Genomic DNA, 18,731 nt, shown 5'->3' with positions numbered 1-18,731 from the left:
CAGAAACAAAAAAAACCAACTTCAATTCTAATTATTAGCAAATAGAAATGCAAACTGAATTTCCATCTATGCTAGGTTATTTAATAATCTCACAACCACTAAAACTTCATATGTACAATATTTAATATGAAATATGAAAAATTACATAGATTAGAAGTCTATTAAGTAAAAATAATTTCTAGGCAATTTACTAAACAAAGGCAAACAGATGCTGGCAATGCTGAAATTTGGCATCATAATTACAAACCATTTACAGGCATTAATTGAAAAAAGCCCTCTACTACATTCTGGTTTGCCTAATTTCTGTCACTTTTTGTATTGGAATGTAAAAAGTGGCATTCCTTTCAAACCATTATCATATTTCAGACATTCCACTCATCTAAATACTCAGAGGAATTTTCTTCTGTTTAGGCAGGTTTTATTATTCAGTTGTTGAATAAATATCCTTTTGAAATTCACTCATATTACAATTTACTGACTCTAAAGGGAAAAATCTTTCACTCAAACAAATTTAATTCATTTTATTAAGACATGAGCTCTCCTATGAAATGTTTAACAGAGAAATACATACTCATACACATATACACATACAGGCATATTATGGCCCACACAAATATGTTTATTATTACCTAAGACCTATAATGTCAATATATCATACAGATACATGCATGTGTACATATATCACATGAATAGAAAGTATCAAAATATATTTACCCAGAAAAGTCCTCAGATATTTTCATGTTTATTTACATAAGATGATACAAAAGTTGGTAACACTAAGTTTCTTTCTATAATATATATTTTAAAACTTACAACATATGTATAAAATAATAGATTATAAATGTGTCTGAAAAAAATTGTAAGGCAAGTTACACAAACTCAATCTTATTACTTCATAGTCATTATGCATATAAAGGAATATAGATGTATATATTAATCATCATAGCATATGTACCATTTCCAGTTTTCAAAGTGTTTTCACATACTTTATTAGATATTGTCCCTTAAAATCCTGTGAGGTGGATGTTATCATCACGCCCATTTACAGAGAAGAAAACTGAAGCTGGAAAGTGCTGAAACTGGGATTCAAATCCATGTCTTCTAGCTCCAAATTCTAGGCTTTGGATTCAGACAGACAGTTCATATCCTAGCTTGCTCACTTAATAGCTGTGTAACTTTGGGCAGGTTGCTTAACCTCTCTGTGCCTCAGTTTCTTCATCTGAAAATAGAGACAATCATAGTATGTACTTACCTAATAGGTTATTGTGAGGATTATATGAGAGCTTGACATATAATAATGCTATATGAATACTGGATATAATTATTTCCAAAATAATAGAAATACATAGGAGAAATGACTGCTATTGCTAACTCCTGGGCAATTTTTTTTAATTATAGGAAACTGAATGTGTGTGTGTGTGTGTGTGTGTTTGTGGTGTATTCGTACTGTTTATAAGTACATACTTACACATATGTATATAATTACTATCTGCCTCTGAAAAGAACACCACTGTTAGAATAAAATATATTTCACAAAATGTTATATATTTTATATGAAATATTCTATTAAATGTCAAAGCTCTCTGTATATTACCATAAATGTCAAAGACCTCAGTGTATTACTTTTGCTATTAATAGTGGTAAATGATAATAAGCATTTACTTCTAGAGAGTTGCAAACACCTATGTGTAAACAAGTGGTAATACAGAAAACAGAAAAAGAAAAAAGGCAACCAAACCCACCATGCTTCCACCCCCCCATTACATTTTACTAATATCTGGTGAGACGCACTATTTTGTGATATTCTGTTTAGATATTCTTTAGGAAAGGTCTATGCAAACATTAAATGCACCAGCGAATTGCTTCACAAAGATCTCACTACATTAAATGTTAAATATAATCACTTAAGAGGGAACTTAACATTTTACATGGTAATGGCAATTCCAAAATTACCATTATCGGTAACTATTTTATTAAAAAATTTAATGAAGAGTTATGAACAGATACTTGCCCTCAAATACACAGGTATTGATTTAAGACCCTTTCTTAACAGAAAGAGAGGAAAGAAAGAAAAGAAAAGAAAAGAAAAAAGAAAAGAAAAGAAAGAAAGAAGAAAGAAAAGAAGAAAGAAAGAAAGAAAGAAAAGAAAGAAAGAAAGAAGAAAGAAAGGAGGAAGGAGAAGGAGGAAGGAAAAAGAAAGAAAGAAAAAATACTCTTACCTTGCAGGGAAGTTTGTATGGTGCATGAAAATCCACACCACAGAATCTGAAGATACATCTTGGACAGGTACCAGTACTGAGCAACAACTGGGCCACATGCTTGTTTTCCACAGTCAGTGGAAACATATTAAATAACTACAACTAGAAAAAAAGAAAAAGTAAAACTAATGAGCACCTTTTGTGTTTTACTTTCACAGACAAATATATGGTTGCCTTTAAGGATAAAAATCTTTAAAGATAATACATTTATATTTGAAAATCACTATTTGGTATTCTCCAATAATGTCCCTTTCATTATATCCATATTGAAACAAAAACTTGAAGGCAATTTATTAGATGGATCAGGTAAAAGTTTCTAACTGTCAAGGACTTTAACATTCTGGATTATGATAAAGTGCATCAACATAACTAAATCAATCAAAAGACATAAAAACTAATAAAAAATGGCTGTCTCTAAGGAGGGTAATGAAAACAAGAATACAGAGTGTAATTTTGCTTTTTATTTTGTACCATTCAGTATTGCTTGAGAACACAGAGTTGTAAATTCAATAAACTTTCCTGTTAGAAATAAGAAATGAGTTTGCTAGAAAAAATAATCAGATCAGTCTACGTTATGTAATACTTGACTGACCTTAATGATAGTTAAGCAGTCAAGTATTCAAAGCAAACTGATCAGATTCAAAAACATCAACTTTACTTTGATGAAATAATAACTAAATAACCAACTATTAGCAAAATGAGAAAAAGCTTCTCCTTTCATACACAAGTAAAAACTCCAACAAAAACAAATTAAGTGCAAAATATTTGAGTGATTATTGTCTAAAACAAGTTGCCACTTTTTTGCAAATTGAACAAACTCACTTGGAAGTAAATACTACATAGAGAATGGGTTCTTGTTGCCAGGAAGGAGGGGGTAATAAAAATTAAATTACGTAGTCATTCTGTTTGGAGGGTAAAAAAGGTCTTCTGATTAATGAATCAGCTCACATTACTTTAAAATGAGGAACTAGTGATATTTTATAAAACCATGATTGCATGGTAATGGTACTGAGGTCATAGAGATAAAAGATTGTGGCACCTTTAATTTGTGCAGTTTCATAATTCAAATGAACTTAATATTTGTGGAGGGTGAAGCTCTTACCAACTGCTTACTATAAAGATGTGACTCTTAGAATTAGTTTGTGTTTTCTAACCCTTTAAAACCCACTACTTACTTGCAAGTTTCTAAATGTTTGTGGCCACTTATCAAGAGTAGATCCTTGACAGAAAATAGATAGTACTATGGAACTCTTCACCATAAAAATAAGTTCAGCAGGCAGGACTACAAAAACCAGATTGCCTGTGGCTGGGTTCTAATTCAGGTGAATACGTGAGTTGTCAGGGAGGGGAAGGGAAGAAAACCAAGCTTCTCTGGACACACCAGTGAAAACTTTCAGACACCCAGATTGGGAAATACTGATTTAGGATTGCCTAAGTAAATTTGAGCTCCAGAAAGTACAGAATATGTAAAGAACACCCTCTGCATAATGAAGCTCTGTGTGATCATCGTTATTTACAAACGATCTGAATCCCTTCCCCCAGCTCATTTAATCTAATAGTTTGATGCTGATAAGGGGTTGGGATTCTTTGGGGAGCTGATTATCAGCATTTAAAGTGTATCCCAACTGCATTCCCCTCACAGAGAAACTGTTTCTATCTCGTCCTTTTTTTCTCCTCCTTTCCATTAGCTAAGGTCAAGGATTTCATTTAATTGAGAATTAACCTTTAACTCAGAAAGAGAAACAAATAAACACTCCTGTCCAATAAATACATCCAGGAGTGAGTGCTTAAGAACACTTTGTATCAAAGATTTCCCAGGAGACTTAAGTTAAATAGTTGTATTAAAATGTATGCTTTTTTCCCCCCTTTGGCTTAAAGACAATGTTTGTTTCTCCAATAGGTTCACTAGAATAAAGGTATCACGCTAGTCAATAAATGACACATTATAATCTCTTGGCTCTAAAAAGTTTCCAAACCCGTTCAGAATTAGGAAATCTCCTGTCTTGAGTAATTTGAAGAGGTCTTAAAAGAGCAAAACAAAACCCTCTTCCGTAATTATGTTAGTAATCGAATGGGCTTACAAATTTCTCAAGATCATTTTCACCTAGCAACAATCTAGCGACTTCCCAAGCGCGTTAACATTAGGAAAAAATACGTTCTTAAATTTGGTTGTTTCATCTTGATGTACAGCGCTGAAATGACAGGATTTCATAAGACATCAGAAATCAGTTGTTCCATATTAGATTTATTATCTTTGAAACCAAGCCCTGAGAAATGCATCCCGTACTGTAAGGTTTTCATTGTCGGTTGCCTTTAAGATGTTTGCTTTTCGTTTACGTGTTTACTTTACCCAAAGAACTGCAACATATCATTGCAACAGAATCTCTTCCCAGGTGTCAGGATCCTACGGCGATCGACTCCCTGCGCCACAAATCAATGGTAACTAGCCCCGTCTCTGGTTTACTAAAGAAGATGGTTTTTCTTTTCACTTCTCGAACGATTACAGAAACTGTTTATTACAAACAGGCCAGGAGCAGGCAAAATAACCAGGTTGAGTCTCACATCCCGGGATCTTTTAAAACTCATTTTCATACAGAAGGGTGTCATTCGTCTTGTGGGGTGGGGTTGGGGTGTGAATTTTTAAAGAAAGGCGCTCGTAACTTCATCGCGCTACCGATACACTCAGCAGTGGAATCTACTCTAGATTTCTGGAAAGTTCAACCCCAGGTCTAACCTCCAGTCTTTCCTTTGGCCAACCAAGAAAGCCCTTCTCACCTTCAGTCGGGTCCAAAAACACTTCCCACTCACCCCTCCTTGCTAACAAAGCCTCTCCCACAGGAAGGAAACGATCGCTTCCATCCACACCTCTCCGGCACGCAGTCCTCAGCCCCTCTCCTCAGACCTCCCTTGCCTCACCTTCTCCCACGGAGCCGGAGCCAGAGCCAGAGATTTAACCCCTTCCAGCCCTCGGAGGGAACGGGGAAGACTAAAGACAACGCACCTATTGCGTCTAGCAATTCTGTTCCCCGAGGAAACGAGAGCTATAGAACGAAAAGTACCAGCTCCCTCACGCGAGGACTGAGTGAATTCTTCTCTGCTTGTTTGCAGAGAAATCAGTCAAGATGCCTGGCCGGCCGCCACGCACCCTAGCTGCCCCGCGGGTGGAGGAGTGCGTGGGGCATTACTCCCGTCCGGGTGCAGGACTTGTCCCAGGCAGCCTCCGTGGGACTCTGACGTCTAGGACATTATAGCCGCCACCAGAAATATCGATGAGCGCTTACCCTCCGTTTAGAACGGAAATTCTTTCCAGGGCAAATAAAAAGAGAGCGTTTCTTCCCATAGGTTAGTGGCATCCTCCTAGGCTGTAATCTCAGCCAGCAAAGCACCACAAGCCACATCCTGACTGCAGGGGAGGGCCGGGTGGAGGGCTCGGTACTCTGCATGTTGTGCCTGGCGCTCAAGCAGCTGGTGTCCTCGGGCCTGGAGAGTCCCAGCGCAGAGCGGGAGCTGAGAGGAGGCGGAGATGGCGTCCCAGCCGCCGCCTCCCCCGAAACCATGGGAGACCCGCCGGATTCCTGGGGCCGGGCCGGGGTCAGGACCCGGCACCACTTTCCAGTGAGTGTGCGATTCTTCAGGCTGCGAGTTTTGTGGGCCGTAGCGGGGACTTGGCAAGAGGCGGTTGAGGCCGTTGTTGGGTGTGAAGTGTCCCCTCCCCCTCTCAACCAGCCCCCACCCCCACCCCTAGTCTTAAGGGGGGTCGAAGTGCTGCCGGGGCGCCTGTAAGGGGAATTTCGGTGTCAGCTGTTTCTGACTCGGCGGCTCTCGGCAGCGACGTTTTCGGGGGGGGTGGGGGTGTGGGTGGCGATAGTCCTGGGTTCTTGTCTGGGTGCCGGTGCTTGGAAGAAGGGGTCAGGTAGCTGTCCCTTCTGTTTGGGGGACACCCAGACTGAACTGCACGACTCTCTTCCCCCCGCCACCCCCACCTTAAAGAGTTAAGACTTTCGGTCCGTAGCAGGTGAGAGAGGCATTTGCCCGCCCCGGCTCGTTAGGGAGCAAAGTCTCTCTAAAGCTTTTAACCATCTCTCGACAAGTTGGTAAAAGCCCAAAAGGTCACTTTCACACAACTGGAACTCAAGCTTGTACAGTTTGCGTTCTTTTCCAGCATAACTCAGCAATGTTTCGGATAAAGATTTGGAAAAGCAACTTGAAAGCGGGAGTTAAAAACTGAGGCCTACGAGTGGCCTTTGTGTGCTAGATAGTGTGTGATTTTTTCCTAAGGCCTGTGGTTTTTTGTTTGGTTTTAATCAGTGTTAAATGGGTCTACAACTCAAAAAAGGTTAAAATTGAATAAAAGAGAAGAATTTCACAGCCTTGCGTGTTTTGTGTTGGGTGGATCTGGACATTTTTTTAAAGAATTTTTTATATTGGAGCAGAGTTGGTTAATAATGTGTTAGTTTCAGGTGTACAGCAAAGTGATTCTGTTATACATATACATGTATCTATTCTTTTTCAAATTCTTTTCCCATTTAGGTTATTACAGAACATTAAACAGTGTTTCCTGTACTATACAGTAGGTCCTTGTTGGTTATCTATTTTAAATATAGCAGTGTGTACATTGTCAATCCCAAACTCCCAATCTATCCCTTCCACCCTTGTAACCATAAGTTCTGTTCTCTAAGTCTGTGGATCTGGGCATCTTAATTCAGATGGTGAGACTCGAATGTCAGATTGCCTACTGTGGTAGGTTTACTTACATAGAAATCCCCACCATACTGGAATGTATTTCTGCTATGTTCTAAAATCTTGTAATTTTTTTTAAGGTGTTTGAACACAATTGCTACTTTAATAATGAAGGTACATAAGTAGTAAGCTTTAATTATGCTATTAAGTTGGGGTGACACTTTCTGCTACTATTTTTAAATAAATTTATTTATTTTATTTATTTTTGGTTGCGTTGGGTCTTCGTTGCTGTGCACAGGCTTTCTCTAGTTGGCAGCGAGTGGGGGTTACTCTTCGTTGCGGTGGGTGAGCTTCTCATGGCAGTGGCTTCTCTTGTTGCGGAACATGGGCTCAAGGCGCATGGGCTTCAGTAGTTGTGGCACACGGGCTCAGTAGTTGTGGCTCGTGGGCTCTAGAGCGCAGGCTCAGTAGTTGTGGCGCATGGGCTTAGTTGCTCCTCAGCAAGTGGGATCTTCCCAGACCAGGGCTCAAACCCGTGGCCCCTGCATTAGCAGGCAGATTCTTAACCACTGCGCCACCAGGAAAGCCCCTTTGCTACCTTTTTTTATGAGTGGTTTGACCCTCTTTAAAAATTTGGACTGCTCTTTAGAAGAGAGATGTTTTATTTTTGAATCTATTAAAGTTCTGTTTATGTAAAATTAACCATTTTCCCACTTTTTAAGAAAATGTGAAGTATTTTAAACACCTAGAGACTGGTAGAGAGTAAGATGATGAATACTTGTGTATTAGCTCCCAGCTTTAAGAAATATTAATATTTTACCACATTTGCCTCAGATTTTTAAAAAAATAAAAATTAGAGCAACAGTTAAACCCTCCCATTCTTCTTTCCTACGGTGACTACTGTCCCTATTTGGTTTTTATTGTATACAATGTTTTTATACTTCAGTATTTAGCTTTGTGTGTACATTACGTATGTATATATGTATGTATTATTATTCAGTATATTTTTAGACTTTAAATACATTCGAACTGTATGTATCATTTGCAAAGTGTTTTTCCACTAAGTATTATTTATTTTGAGATTTATCTTGTTCATTCTTGTAACTGTACAGGCATACTTGGGAGGTATTGCAGGTTGGGTTCAGACCACCGAAGTAAATCAAATATTGCAATAAAGCGAATTGAATATCGCAATAAAGCGAGTCACATGAGTGTTTTTGGTTTCCCAGTGCATGTAAAAGTTATGTTTACACCCTACTGTAGTCTATTAAGTGTGCAATAGCATTATGTCTAAAGAAACAATGTACATAACCTTAAAGATACTTTATTGCTAAAAAAAAATGCTAACCATCATCTGAGCCTTCAGCCAGTTGTAATCTTTTTGTCGGTGGAGAGTCTTGCCTCGATGTTGACTCATTGGAGGTGGTTGCTGAAGGTTGGGGTGGATGTGGCAGTTTCTTTAAATAAGACAACAATGAAGTTTGCCACATTGGTTGACTCTTCCTTTCTTGAACATTTCTCTGTAGCATGCAGTACTGTTTGATAGCATTTTACCCGCAGTAGAACTTCTTTCAAAATTGGAGTAAATCTTCTCAAACCCTGATGCTGCTTTATCAACTAAATTTACATAGTAGTCTAAATCCCTTGTTGTCATTTCAACAATCTTCATATCTTCTTCACCAGGAGTGGATGCCGTCTCAAGAAACCACTTTCTTTGCTTATCCATAAGAAGCAGCTCCTCATCTGTTAAAGTCTTATCATGAGATTACAGCAATTCAGTTACATCTTTAGGCTTCACTTCCATTTTTAATTCTCTTGCTATTTCCACCACATCTGCAGTTACTTGCTTCATGGATTAAAGTCATCCATGAGGGTTGGAATCAACTTCTTCCAAACTCCTGTTAAAGTTGATATTTTGAACTCATCCCATGTATCACAAATGTTCTTAATGGCATCTAAAATGGTGAATCCTTTTAGAAAGGGTTTCAATTTACTTTGCCCAAGTCCATCAGCGAAATCACTATCTATGGCAGCTATAGCCTTATGAAATTTGTTTCTTAGATAATAAGACTTAAAAGTCGAAATGACTCCTTGATCCATGGGCTACAGAATGGATATTGCGTTAGCAGACATGAAAACAACATTAATCTCATTGTACACCTCCATCAGCTCTAGGGTGACCAGTTGCATTATCAGTGAGCAGTAATATTTTGAAAGGAAACTTTTCTTCTGAGCACTAGGTCTCAACAGTGGGCTTAAAATATTTAGTAAACCATATTGTAAACAGATGTGCTGTCATGCAGGCTTTGTTGTTCCACTGATAGAGCACAGGCAGAGTAGATTTAGCATAATTCCTCAGGGCCTTAGGATTTTCAGAATGGTAAATGAGCATTGGCTTCATCTTCAAGTTCCAGCTGCATTAGCCCCTAACAAGAGAGTCAGCTTGTCCTTTGAGGCTTTGAAGCCTGGCATTGCCTTCCCTCTAGTTATGAAAGCCCTAGATGGCATCTTCTTCCCATAGAAGGCTATTTTGTCTGCATTGAAAATCTGTTGTTTAGCATAGCCACCTCCATTAATGATCTTAGCTAGATCTTCTAGATAACTCGCTGGAGCTTCTACATCAGCACTTGCAGCCCCACCTTGCACTCTTATGTTATGGAGATGGCTTCTTTCCTTAAACCTCGTGAAACAACCTCTGCTAGCTTCAGACTTTTCTTCTGCAGCTTCCTCACCTCTCAGCCTTCACAGAATTGAAAAGAGTTAGGGCCTTGCTCTGGATTAGGTTTTGGCTTAAGGGAATGTTAATGGCTGCTTTGATTTAGCTAGATCACTAAAACTTTCGTCATGTCAGCAATAAGGCTGTTTCACTTTCTTATCATTAGCGTGTTCACTGGAGTAGCACTTTTAATATCCTTCAAGAACTTTTCCTTTGCATTCACAGCTTGGCTAACGGTTTGGTGCAAGAGGCCTAGCCTTTGGCCTATCCTGACTTTTGACATGCCTTCCTCTCTATGCTTAATCATTTCTAGCTTTTGATTTAGAGGCGTGTGACTCTTCCTTTCACTTGAACACTTAGAGACCATTGTAGGGTTATTAATTGGCCTAATTTCAACATTCTTGTGTCTCAGGGAATAAGGGAATCTCAAGAAGAGAGAGAGAGACATGGGAGGAAAGGCTGGTCGCTGGAGCAGTCAGAACACACACATTTATTTTGACAGTTTGCTGTCTTATAGGGGCACAGTTCATGGTGTCCTAAAACAACTAGAATAGTAACATAAGAGATCACTGATCACCAAAACAAATATAATAGTAATGAAAAAGTTTGAAATATTGTGAGAATTACCAAAATGTGACACAGAGACATGAAGTGAGCAAATGCTGTTCAAAAAATGGTGCAGATAGATTGGCTTGACACAGGGTTGCAACAAACCTTCAATTTGTACAAAGCACAATCTGCAAAGTGCAGTAAAGCAAAGCATCATAAAATCAGGTGTGCCTGTAGTTCGTTTTACTGCCATAGGATATTCTGTTATATAAAAGCAAACTATTTGTTCTGTTATAGATATTAGAGTATTAGTTGTTAAACATTTAAAGCTATTGCAATCAACATTCTTGTGTCTTTCTCCTTGTGCACGTTTCCAAGAGGTTTTCTGGGAGGAGAGTTGCTTGTTGGAAGGGTATGCTTATCTTCAAGTACTGACTATCACCAAGGTGCTCCTCGAAGTGGTCGTATACCAATTTTTACGTTTTCACTAGCAAGGTATTCTGTTTCTCTACATTTTTCCCAACACTTGATGTTATTTTGTAGTACTGTATTTACCAATCTAATAGATGTGAAATGGTATTTAATTTGCACTTCTCTGATCAGTAATAAAATTGAGGATCTTTTTGAATGTTTATTAGCCATTTGAAATTTTTTCTGTTGGTCATCTTTTGCCCACTTTTATGTTGGCTTTATCTTTGCTTATCAATTTGTAGGAGTACTTTATTGTTTGTACTGATCCTATTTTGTTTTTATCTTTCAATCTATGGCTTGTTTTATTGCTTTATTTACATTCATGTTCATTTTTGTTGTACAGATATTTTAATTTTAATATAGCCAAATTTTTCATATTTTATTTGTGCTTTTTCTGTCTTGGTTAAGAAACCCTTTCTACCTCAGATAAGGAAAATTTTTCTCTATATCTTCTTTTAACTGTTCATTTCCCATTCATATCTTTAATCCACCTGGAACTGGCTTTGTTGTACAAAAATCAGTGTGAAATAGAGAATTCAATTCTTTTCCATGTGGATAACTTATTGTCCCAGCACCATTTATTAAGTAGTTTATTCCATACTACTTTATAATGCCATCTATGTCATACCAAGTTTTCCTAAATGTGTGGTTCTGTTTGGGGGACTTTATAATATGTTCTGTTGCTCTATTTATCTATTCTTATGCTAACACCACACTGTCTTTATAATAAGTTTTGATATTTGGTATGTCAAGATCCTCCACACATTGCTCTTCTTCGTAATTGCCTTTGTTGCACTTAGCCTTTATAAAAAGATTTATTGGGATTTTTATTAGAACTTTATATTTTATTGGAACTTTTATGTAAAGATCAAGTAAGCCTTTTCATCCATGAATATTGTGTAAGGTGCAATTGGTGAGATTTTGACATTCTTTTTTGCTTTAAGTAGTGTTTTATAATTGTTTCCATGAAGTCCTTTCCCATCATTTATAAGATATAGATATTTTATCCACATAATGTCAGACTCTTAATTTATTCTGATGGTTTGGTTGAAATTCTTTTGAGCCCCATGTTGACAATCCTATCATTTACAAATAAGCCAGCATAAATTGCCAACATCCTTGTATTGGTCCAGACTTTCATTGGAATGCTTCTCAAGTCTCACTATAAATTATGTTTGCTTTTTGTTTTTAATAGATATCCTATCAAACTTCTATCTCTCTACTTTGCTCAGATTTTTATTATGAAAGGGTATCAAATTTTATGAATAACTTTTCTGCATCTGTTGGGATAATTATGTGTTTTTATTTTAATATGAAAATGTGGTTTATTGCATCGATTAACTGTCCAGTGTTGAATCATCCTTGCGTTTCTGGATGAACTCTGCTTAATTTTGATTTTTTTAAAAAAATACAATGCTGAAATCTAATATTTTAAGATCTTTGCATATATGTTCCTAATTGGCCTATAATTTTCTTTCTTTGTATTATACCTTTCTGGTTTGGTATCAGAGTTTTGTAGCTACAGAAATTTTTCTATTGAGTCTAATTTTTATTCCTTTACAGACTATGTTCTCCTTAGCAGCCTTTAAGATTTTCCCTGATACCTTGGTCCTCTACAGCTTTATTAGGCTCTATCTAGGTTCAAATATTCAGATATACATATGTACGTGTATATGTTTTCCTTATGCTCAGCAGCTACAGTGTTCATGCTCAGTACCCACAGTGTTGAATCCGAGGATTCACGTCTGTCTTTAATTCAGGAAAACTCTCACGAATCCTATCTTTAAATATTGTTTGAGCACTATTCTTTCCCATCTCTTCTTCTGGAACTACTATTAAACATATCAGGAATAGTTCTGCTCCAAGTAACAATATCTGACTTTCTGTGCTTTCAACTATAGAGGCATTTATTGTTTAGTTGACAAGAAGTCTAGAGATCTGCTAACTCACCATTGTCATCAAGGGACCTACATTTTTCTTGGCTTCCTTTTTCTGTCAGCTTTCTGACATTTTCAGTCATCTGTGTCTTACTCTTGCTCCTTCTAAAGGAATCTTTTTTTTTTTTTCCCCAGCAGTTATACTTTGTTGGGCTTCAGTGTATTTTTCATTTTATTATTTTTGGTGGGATTCATAGAGATACTTGAATCTGACTTGATCGCTTCTGCCCATCCTCTTTTCATTTCTCTGACCCCAATTACATATATGCTCTATATTTCACTATACACTCTGTATCTTACACTCTTTTCTGTATGTATCCTTTTGTTACTCGTGCTTCATTCTGGGTATTTTCTTCTGAACTCTTCTAGTTCACCGGTATTTTTCTTTCAGTGTGTCTAATCTGATAGTAAACGAATCAGTCATTGAGTTCGTAGTTTCAAGTATTTTATTTTTTTAGTTTTAGAATTTCCATTTGGTCCTGCTTTATAGTTTCTATTTTCTGCTGAAAATCTCAATCTTGCCTTTTTTTCCTTGAATATGTATAGCATAGTTGTTTAGGTATCCACCTGATAACTCCATTATCTGGATCCATATGGATCATTTTATATTGGCTAATGTCACTCATTTTTTTTTAACGTGTAGTTTTGTCATCATAGAGGCTCAATTATTTTTCAGTGAGAGCTGGGCATTGTATATAGATAATTTAAGGCGATTTGAGGCCTAGGATGGTCTCTTCCTCCAGAGAGTTTTACTTTTGACAGGCACCTTGGACCACTAGCAATCTAAGATCATTTTAATAATTTCAAATTTGAGCTAACTTGAAATAGTGGTTTTCAGTTTCTGCCAGGGCTAGTCTATTTCTTGTTAACCTATTCCCCCTTACTCCTAGCATGTGGCTGTTTAAAGTCCCAGTCTGAAGTGTGGGCATTTATCTTGTCCCTCTTTTGGGGCTTCTGAGCTCTAGTTTTTGTCTCCTTAGCCCAGAGAGTCTATTAAAAGCTCTACTCAACTTCTCATCCTGTCAGCCATCTCTTCTGGAATTGGCCCTCTTCCCTTGAGAAACATCTAAAATGGGCTCTCTAGGTTTCCTCTTACTCCTGAATCTTGACTCTAATTCCTCAGTGTCTTGTCCTCTCATGCTTTAAACAGATAATTTTATGTTTTTTCTAGCTTTTCTAATTGTTTTCTGTGAAAGAGTTGGTCTGATTACCTAGAATACCATTACTTGAAGTAGAATTCTGCAAGTTTTATATTTCTACTCTGTTCCTTAGTGTACAACAACTAATTTTCTTTTTGCCTCATAGTTACAAGATGCCTTGTGGCTGTGGGCATTGTGTATAAGATTTCTAATGAAATTTTTTTCATTTTTACATGTGTTTTTTTTTTTCAATTTTTATTTCACAGATGTTATTGCTACATTTATCTCTTTGACTTTTTTAAAATCAATTCATTCAATTCATATTATTCTTGTTCTGCTTATCTCTTTGACCATTTTAAACATATTTAGAATCTTTGATGAGCTATTATATAAAATTAGTTTTTCCTTGAATGACTTTTCATTCTTATTGTTGATTTTTGTTAGTTTGGTCTCTTTGTGTTTTTTTTTCTTCTTGTGTGTAGTATTTTTGATATGTCCATTTTGAGTGGGAATTTTGGGGTTCTGTTGTCTCACTTTTCCTTCTACATTCAGCTCTGTCTATCTGGTAGGCTTCCTGTTGCTTGTACCTCCTGCTCAGCATCCACTCTCCATGTAAGAATCTGGTATAAAGTGGGTTAGATTAAGGATATCACAGATTAAGTCATTGAGTCAGTTGTTAACTTGTTTCATTTCCTGAGTTTGAGGCTTTATCAGAGTCTTCCCCCATTCTTAGTTTTGTAACTTTCTAAAAATCCTAAAGTGTCCTCAGCAAACTCTTTTACCACTGTCAGCAAATTTTTATGAGGCAAGGTGGCACTTCCCAGTCCCCAGCCTCAAGCAATGAACTAGTTTCATTTGAGTGGAGCACTTACCCTCAGAGCTGCTTCATCCAAACCTGAATATACTACACTATTTGGTAGTCTACTGACCCTTTTTCAAGTTTTGTTCCTTTTTTTATGATGTAATACAATCTGAGGTAAACAACTTCGCTCATGATTTATGCTTGCCAAAACCTTTAGATCAAACCTTTAGATGCATACTTCCAGTTTATACTTCCAGTTCATACTCCCAGTTTATACTTCCAGTTTAACTGGAAGTATAGAGGATAGGGAATAGTTAAACAACATTTGGGGGAAACACAAATCCAGAATGTGGGACACTCTAGAAGAAATTGACTGGACTCTTCAAAAAGTCCAGGACATTATTGTTCTGTTTAGATGAGAATAGGGACACAACCAACCAAATGCAATATGTGAGACTTAATTGAATTTTTGTTTCAAAAAAACCTAAAAAGACATTTTGACTTTTACAACTCAATGATAAAAAGACAAATAACCTAATTTTTTAAATGGGCAAAGTATGTGAATAGACATTTCTCCAAGGAAGATCTAAAACTGGCCAATAAGCACATGAAAAGACACTCAATATCATTAACCATTAGGGAAATGTAAATCAAACCCACAGTGACGTACCCACTAGGGTGGCTATAGTAAAAAAGACAGATAATAACAAGTGTTGGCAAAATGTAGAGAAATTGAAACCCTCATGCACTGCTGGTGGGAACGTAAAATTGTACAGTTGCTTTGGAAAACAATTTGGCAGTTCTTCAAAAGGTTAAACACAGAGTTACGATATGACCCAGCAGTATCACCCCCAAGAAACATGAAAACATATGTTCACACAAAAATTTGTACATAAATGTTCGTAGAAGCATTAGTCATAATACCCCAAAAGTGGAAACAACCCAAATGTTTATCAACTGATGTATGGATAAATATAATATAGTAATAAAAAAGAATGAGGTACTGATACATGCTACAACATAGATGATCCTTCAAAACATTAAGTGAAAGAAGCCAGTCACAAAATACTACATATTGTAAGTTTCATTTACAGTAGATCCTCATTTTTTTCAGATTCAGTATTTGCAAACTCTCCTACTCGATGATTTTTATTTGTAACCCTAAAATCAGTACTTGAGGCATTTTCATGATCTTTTGAGACACACATAGAGCAGTGAGAGATCTGAGTCATCTCTCAGCTAAGGTTGAACAAAAAGCAACATTCTGGCTTCTTGTTTCAGCTCTCATACTGTAAACAGGTGTCCTTTTCAAAATCAATTAAGTGCCAGCCGCGTTTTTCACATTTTTGTTGATGATTTCACTGTCTTTAAATGGCCCCTAAGCATAGTGCTGAAGTGTTCCTAGAAGGCCTTATGGAGAAAATATTAGCATTAGATAAACTTTGTTCAGACATGAGTTGTGGTGCTTTTGGCCATGAATTCATTGTTAATGAGTCAACAATGTAATTAGATAAAGTATCTTTAAACAGAAACATACATAAAAAAGTATATGTATTGATCAGTAGATGAAAATGTTGTGACCAGAGGCTTGAAGGAACCTAACCCTTTGTTTCCTCCAGGAGCAGTGATTCAGTATTTGCTGATTCACTGTTTGCAGGTTTATAGAACATAACTATCGCAAATAACAAGAATCGATTATATAGGAAATGTCCAAAGTAGGCAAACCTATAGAGACAGACAGTAGATTAGTGATTGCGCAGGATTGGAGGAGAGTAAGAAATGGGGAGTGACTGCTAATAAATATGGGATTTCTATTTGGGATGATGAAAGTGTTCTGAAATTGCGTATGGTGATAGTTATACACCTCTGTGAATATATGGAAAACTGTTGCTTTTTATACTTTAAATGGGTGAATTTTATGGTATGTGAATTTTATCTCAATAAAGCTGTTTAGACAAAGATATTTGAGATTAATGGATGTTTTGAATATCAGTTGGGTAATAGATGATATGGAATTATTAATTTTCAAAGATGGGAAAACAGTATTATGTTTTTGTATAAAATATCTTTATTCTTAGGAAATGCCTGCTGAGGTAGTTAGGAATAATTTATTAGGTCTACAAGTTAATTTCAAATAGTTCAAGAAGTTTTAAAAGACTAGAGAGTGATAAAGAGAAAGCAAATGTGGCAAAATGATAGCAGTTGTTGAATTTAGATAGAAGGTATGTGGATACTCATTGTACTTTTCTTTCAAGTTATTTTTTTTTCCTGTTTGAAACTTTTCAAGATAAAAAATTGGGTGGGGGAGACTTTGCACATTCAGCAATGAGAATAAATCATTTGTTCTTCTAAGTCATAGGCTTCTTTAGTTCTTATTATGCTTGTTGTAACAGAAAGCAAGACTGTACATGCACACTGAATGCACTTGTGTATGCCGGAAACAGACCACATTAAAACCAAAGAAGAGGGAATTCCTTGGTGGTCCACTGGTTAGGACTCCTCACATTCACTACCGAAGGCCTGGGTTCAGTCCCTGATTGGGGAACTAAAATTCCACAAGCTGAGCAGGGCAGCCAAAATTTAAAAAAAAAAACACAAAGAAGAGTAAGAGGAAAGCTCTTTATTTTTTTATTACCAAATGTTTAAATGTAATTCCCTATAATTTTTTAAGTTACATATTCATCACAATTTATGAAACAATACAAAGATATATAAAGAAAAATCTGTATTAATAGTCTGTGTGATATATGTATATTAAATATTTACTAATGAAAGACTCCAGTATAGTGTTTGTATCAGTACCTATTTATATGCTAAGCACTATAGTTAGGTGATGGAGAAACAAGGAAAGCTCCTGTGCCTTTGAGGAGCTCGCCGTTTACAGGAAGAGTCAGATGTATAAATAAATGTAAGATACTGTACAAAATATGGACAAAGAATTATAGGAAGGACTTTTGATGATGGCAGAATAAGTACTCTAGGAAAAAAAAAAAACTATTGAGGACAAGTAGAAAGCTAAGCAGAATATAAAACATCTGCTGGAAGGCATTATAGGGCAAAAAAGAAAATAAAGATTTATGGAGCCCAGATTCAGGAAAGTTAAAAATTCACAAAGGTGAGCATGGCCTTTGAAAGCACTTTTCCCATAGAAACTTCTGCTGATTTCAGAAGAAGCAGCTTAGATAATGAAGCTAGTTGAGTAGAACTTTTGACAAACTCTTTTTTTTTTTCACACACACACACACTGTATTTTATTTTTACAAGAGATAAATAGACTGACACCAAGCATTGTAAATGGATGACCACAACAAAAGCAACAATGATTGCAATTACCAAACACGAAACACACTCATACTATGCCATAATATTGACATTCAGTCCAGTAATCCTCCACTGTAACAGCTCCTTTACTTTGCAGTGAAAATTGATTTCTATATTCTTTGCCTCTGAGTCCTTGTGGGATTTTTTTTTTTAATTCAAACAGAAAGTCACAAAAATTATAATCATCCTCATCAGTTCACTCAGCCCCATGTAATTAATTTTGTTTTTCATCTTGATCTTTTGTTAGCACTTTTATGAGTTCATAAGTTTTTCATTAGAGTTCTGAAAATGCTTATTCATTCAGTTCAGAAGTACAGTTACCAGAAACCTGTACTTGTCAGAGTCTTTTCTATGAATTCCTTGAAGATGAAACCCTTTTATAGGAACATATTTGCAAAAGCATCAGAGTACACCCAGAACTGTCTGTAACTGACAAAAGACTTAAAAATGACCACGGTTAAAGATTTGATGAAAGTTCATAATAGTGCAATTGACAAGGAAATTTAGTTTTTTCTGAGATGTACATTTTAAAGTAATAACTAGAATTATGACTTATAACATTATACCAGAACATATAAGATTTTTAGAAATTTCACGTAATGTCTGAAACATTTATATTAACATATTTCCATACAGATAACCCAATGAAAGTTTAGTATTAGTTGTTTTGTTTGTTTGTTTTTTTATACTGCAGGTTCTTATTAGTCATCAGTTTTATACAGATCAGTGTATATACATTGGCAGACTCTTGAAGCATGGTTGGAGTTCAGACGTCTTCCAAGATGAGATACTGATAAATTACCCATACCTAGTGTTAGGTACATCTAGATATAAGGGTATAAAAGAAGTAGACAGGCC

At 36.3% G+C, this 18,731-nt stretch overlaps 2 protein-coding genes across 9 annotated transcripts in view; one reads left to right on the top strand and one right to left on the bottom strand.

Moving 5' to 3' along the window:
* Positions 1-5,490, bottom strand: part of PUS10 (pseudouridine synthase 10) — a 68,030-nt gene extending 62,540 nt beyond the window's left edge. The window contains exons 1-3 of one of the 8 annotated variants that reach the window (XM_036873696.1): positions 5,034-5,159; positions 4,340-4,450; positions 2,220-2,360 (exon numbers count right to left, since the gene is read on the bottom strand). In XM_036873696.1, coding sequence (XP_036729591.1) covers positions 2,220-2,345 — 126 coding nt within the window. In that variant the 5' untranslated portion in view covers positions 2,346-2,360; positions 4,340-4,450; positions 5,034-5,159. The other 7 variants (XM_036873694.1, XM_036873699.1, XM_036873697.1 and 4 more) reach the window with 7 other exon arrangements.
* A 247-nt stretch (positions 5,491-5,737) lies between these two features.
* Positions 5,738-18,731, top strand: part of PEX13 (peroxisomal biogenesis factor 13) — a 37,961-nt gene continuing 24,967 nt past the window's right edge. The window contains exon 1 of the mRNA XM_036873569.1: positions 5,738-5,873. Coding sequence (XP_036729464.1) covers positions 5,782-5,873 — 92 coding nt within the window. The 5' untranslated portion in view covers positions 5,738-5,781. The remainder of the gene's footprint in view (positions 5,874-18,731) is intronic.

The sequence above is a fragment of the Balaenoptera musculus genome, chromosome 13, assembly GCF_009873245.2.
Source record: "Balaenoptera musculus isolate JJ_BM4_2016_0621 chromosome 13, mBalMus1.pri.v3, whole genome shotgun sequence".
Lineage (NCBI taxonomy): Eukaryota > Metazoa > Chordata > Mammalia > Artiodactyla > Balaenopteridae > Balaenoptera > Balaenoptera musculus.
Note: the sequence above shows the minus strand (reverse complement) of the source record. Positions and strands in the feature narration are given on the sequence as shown.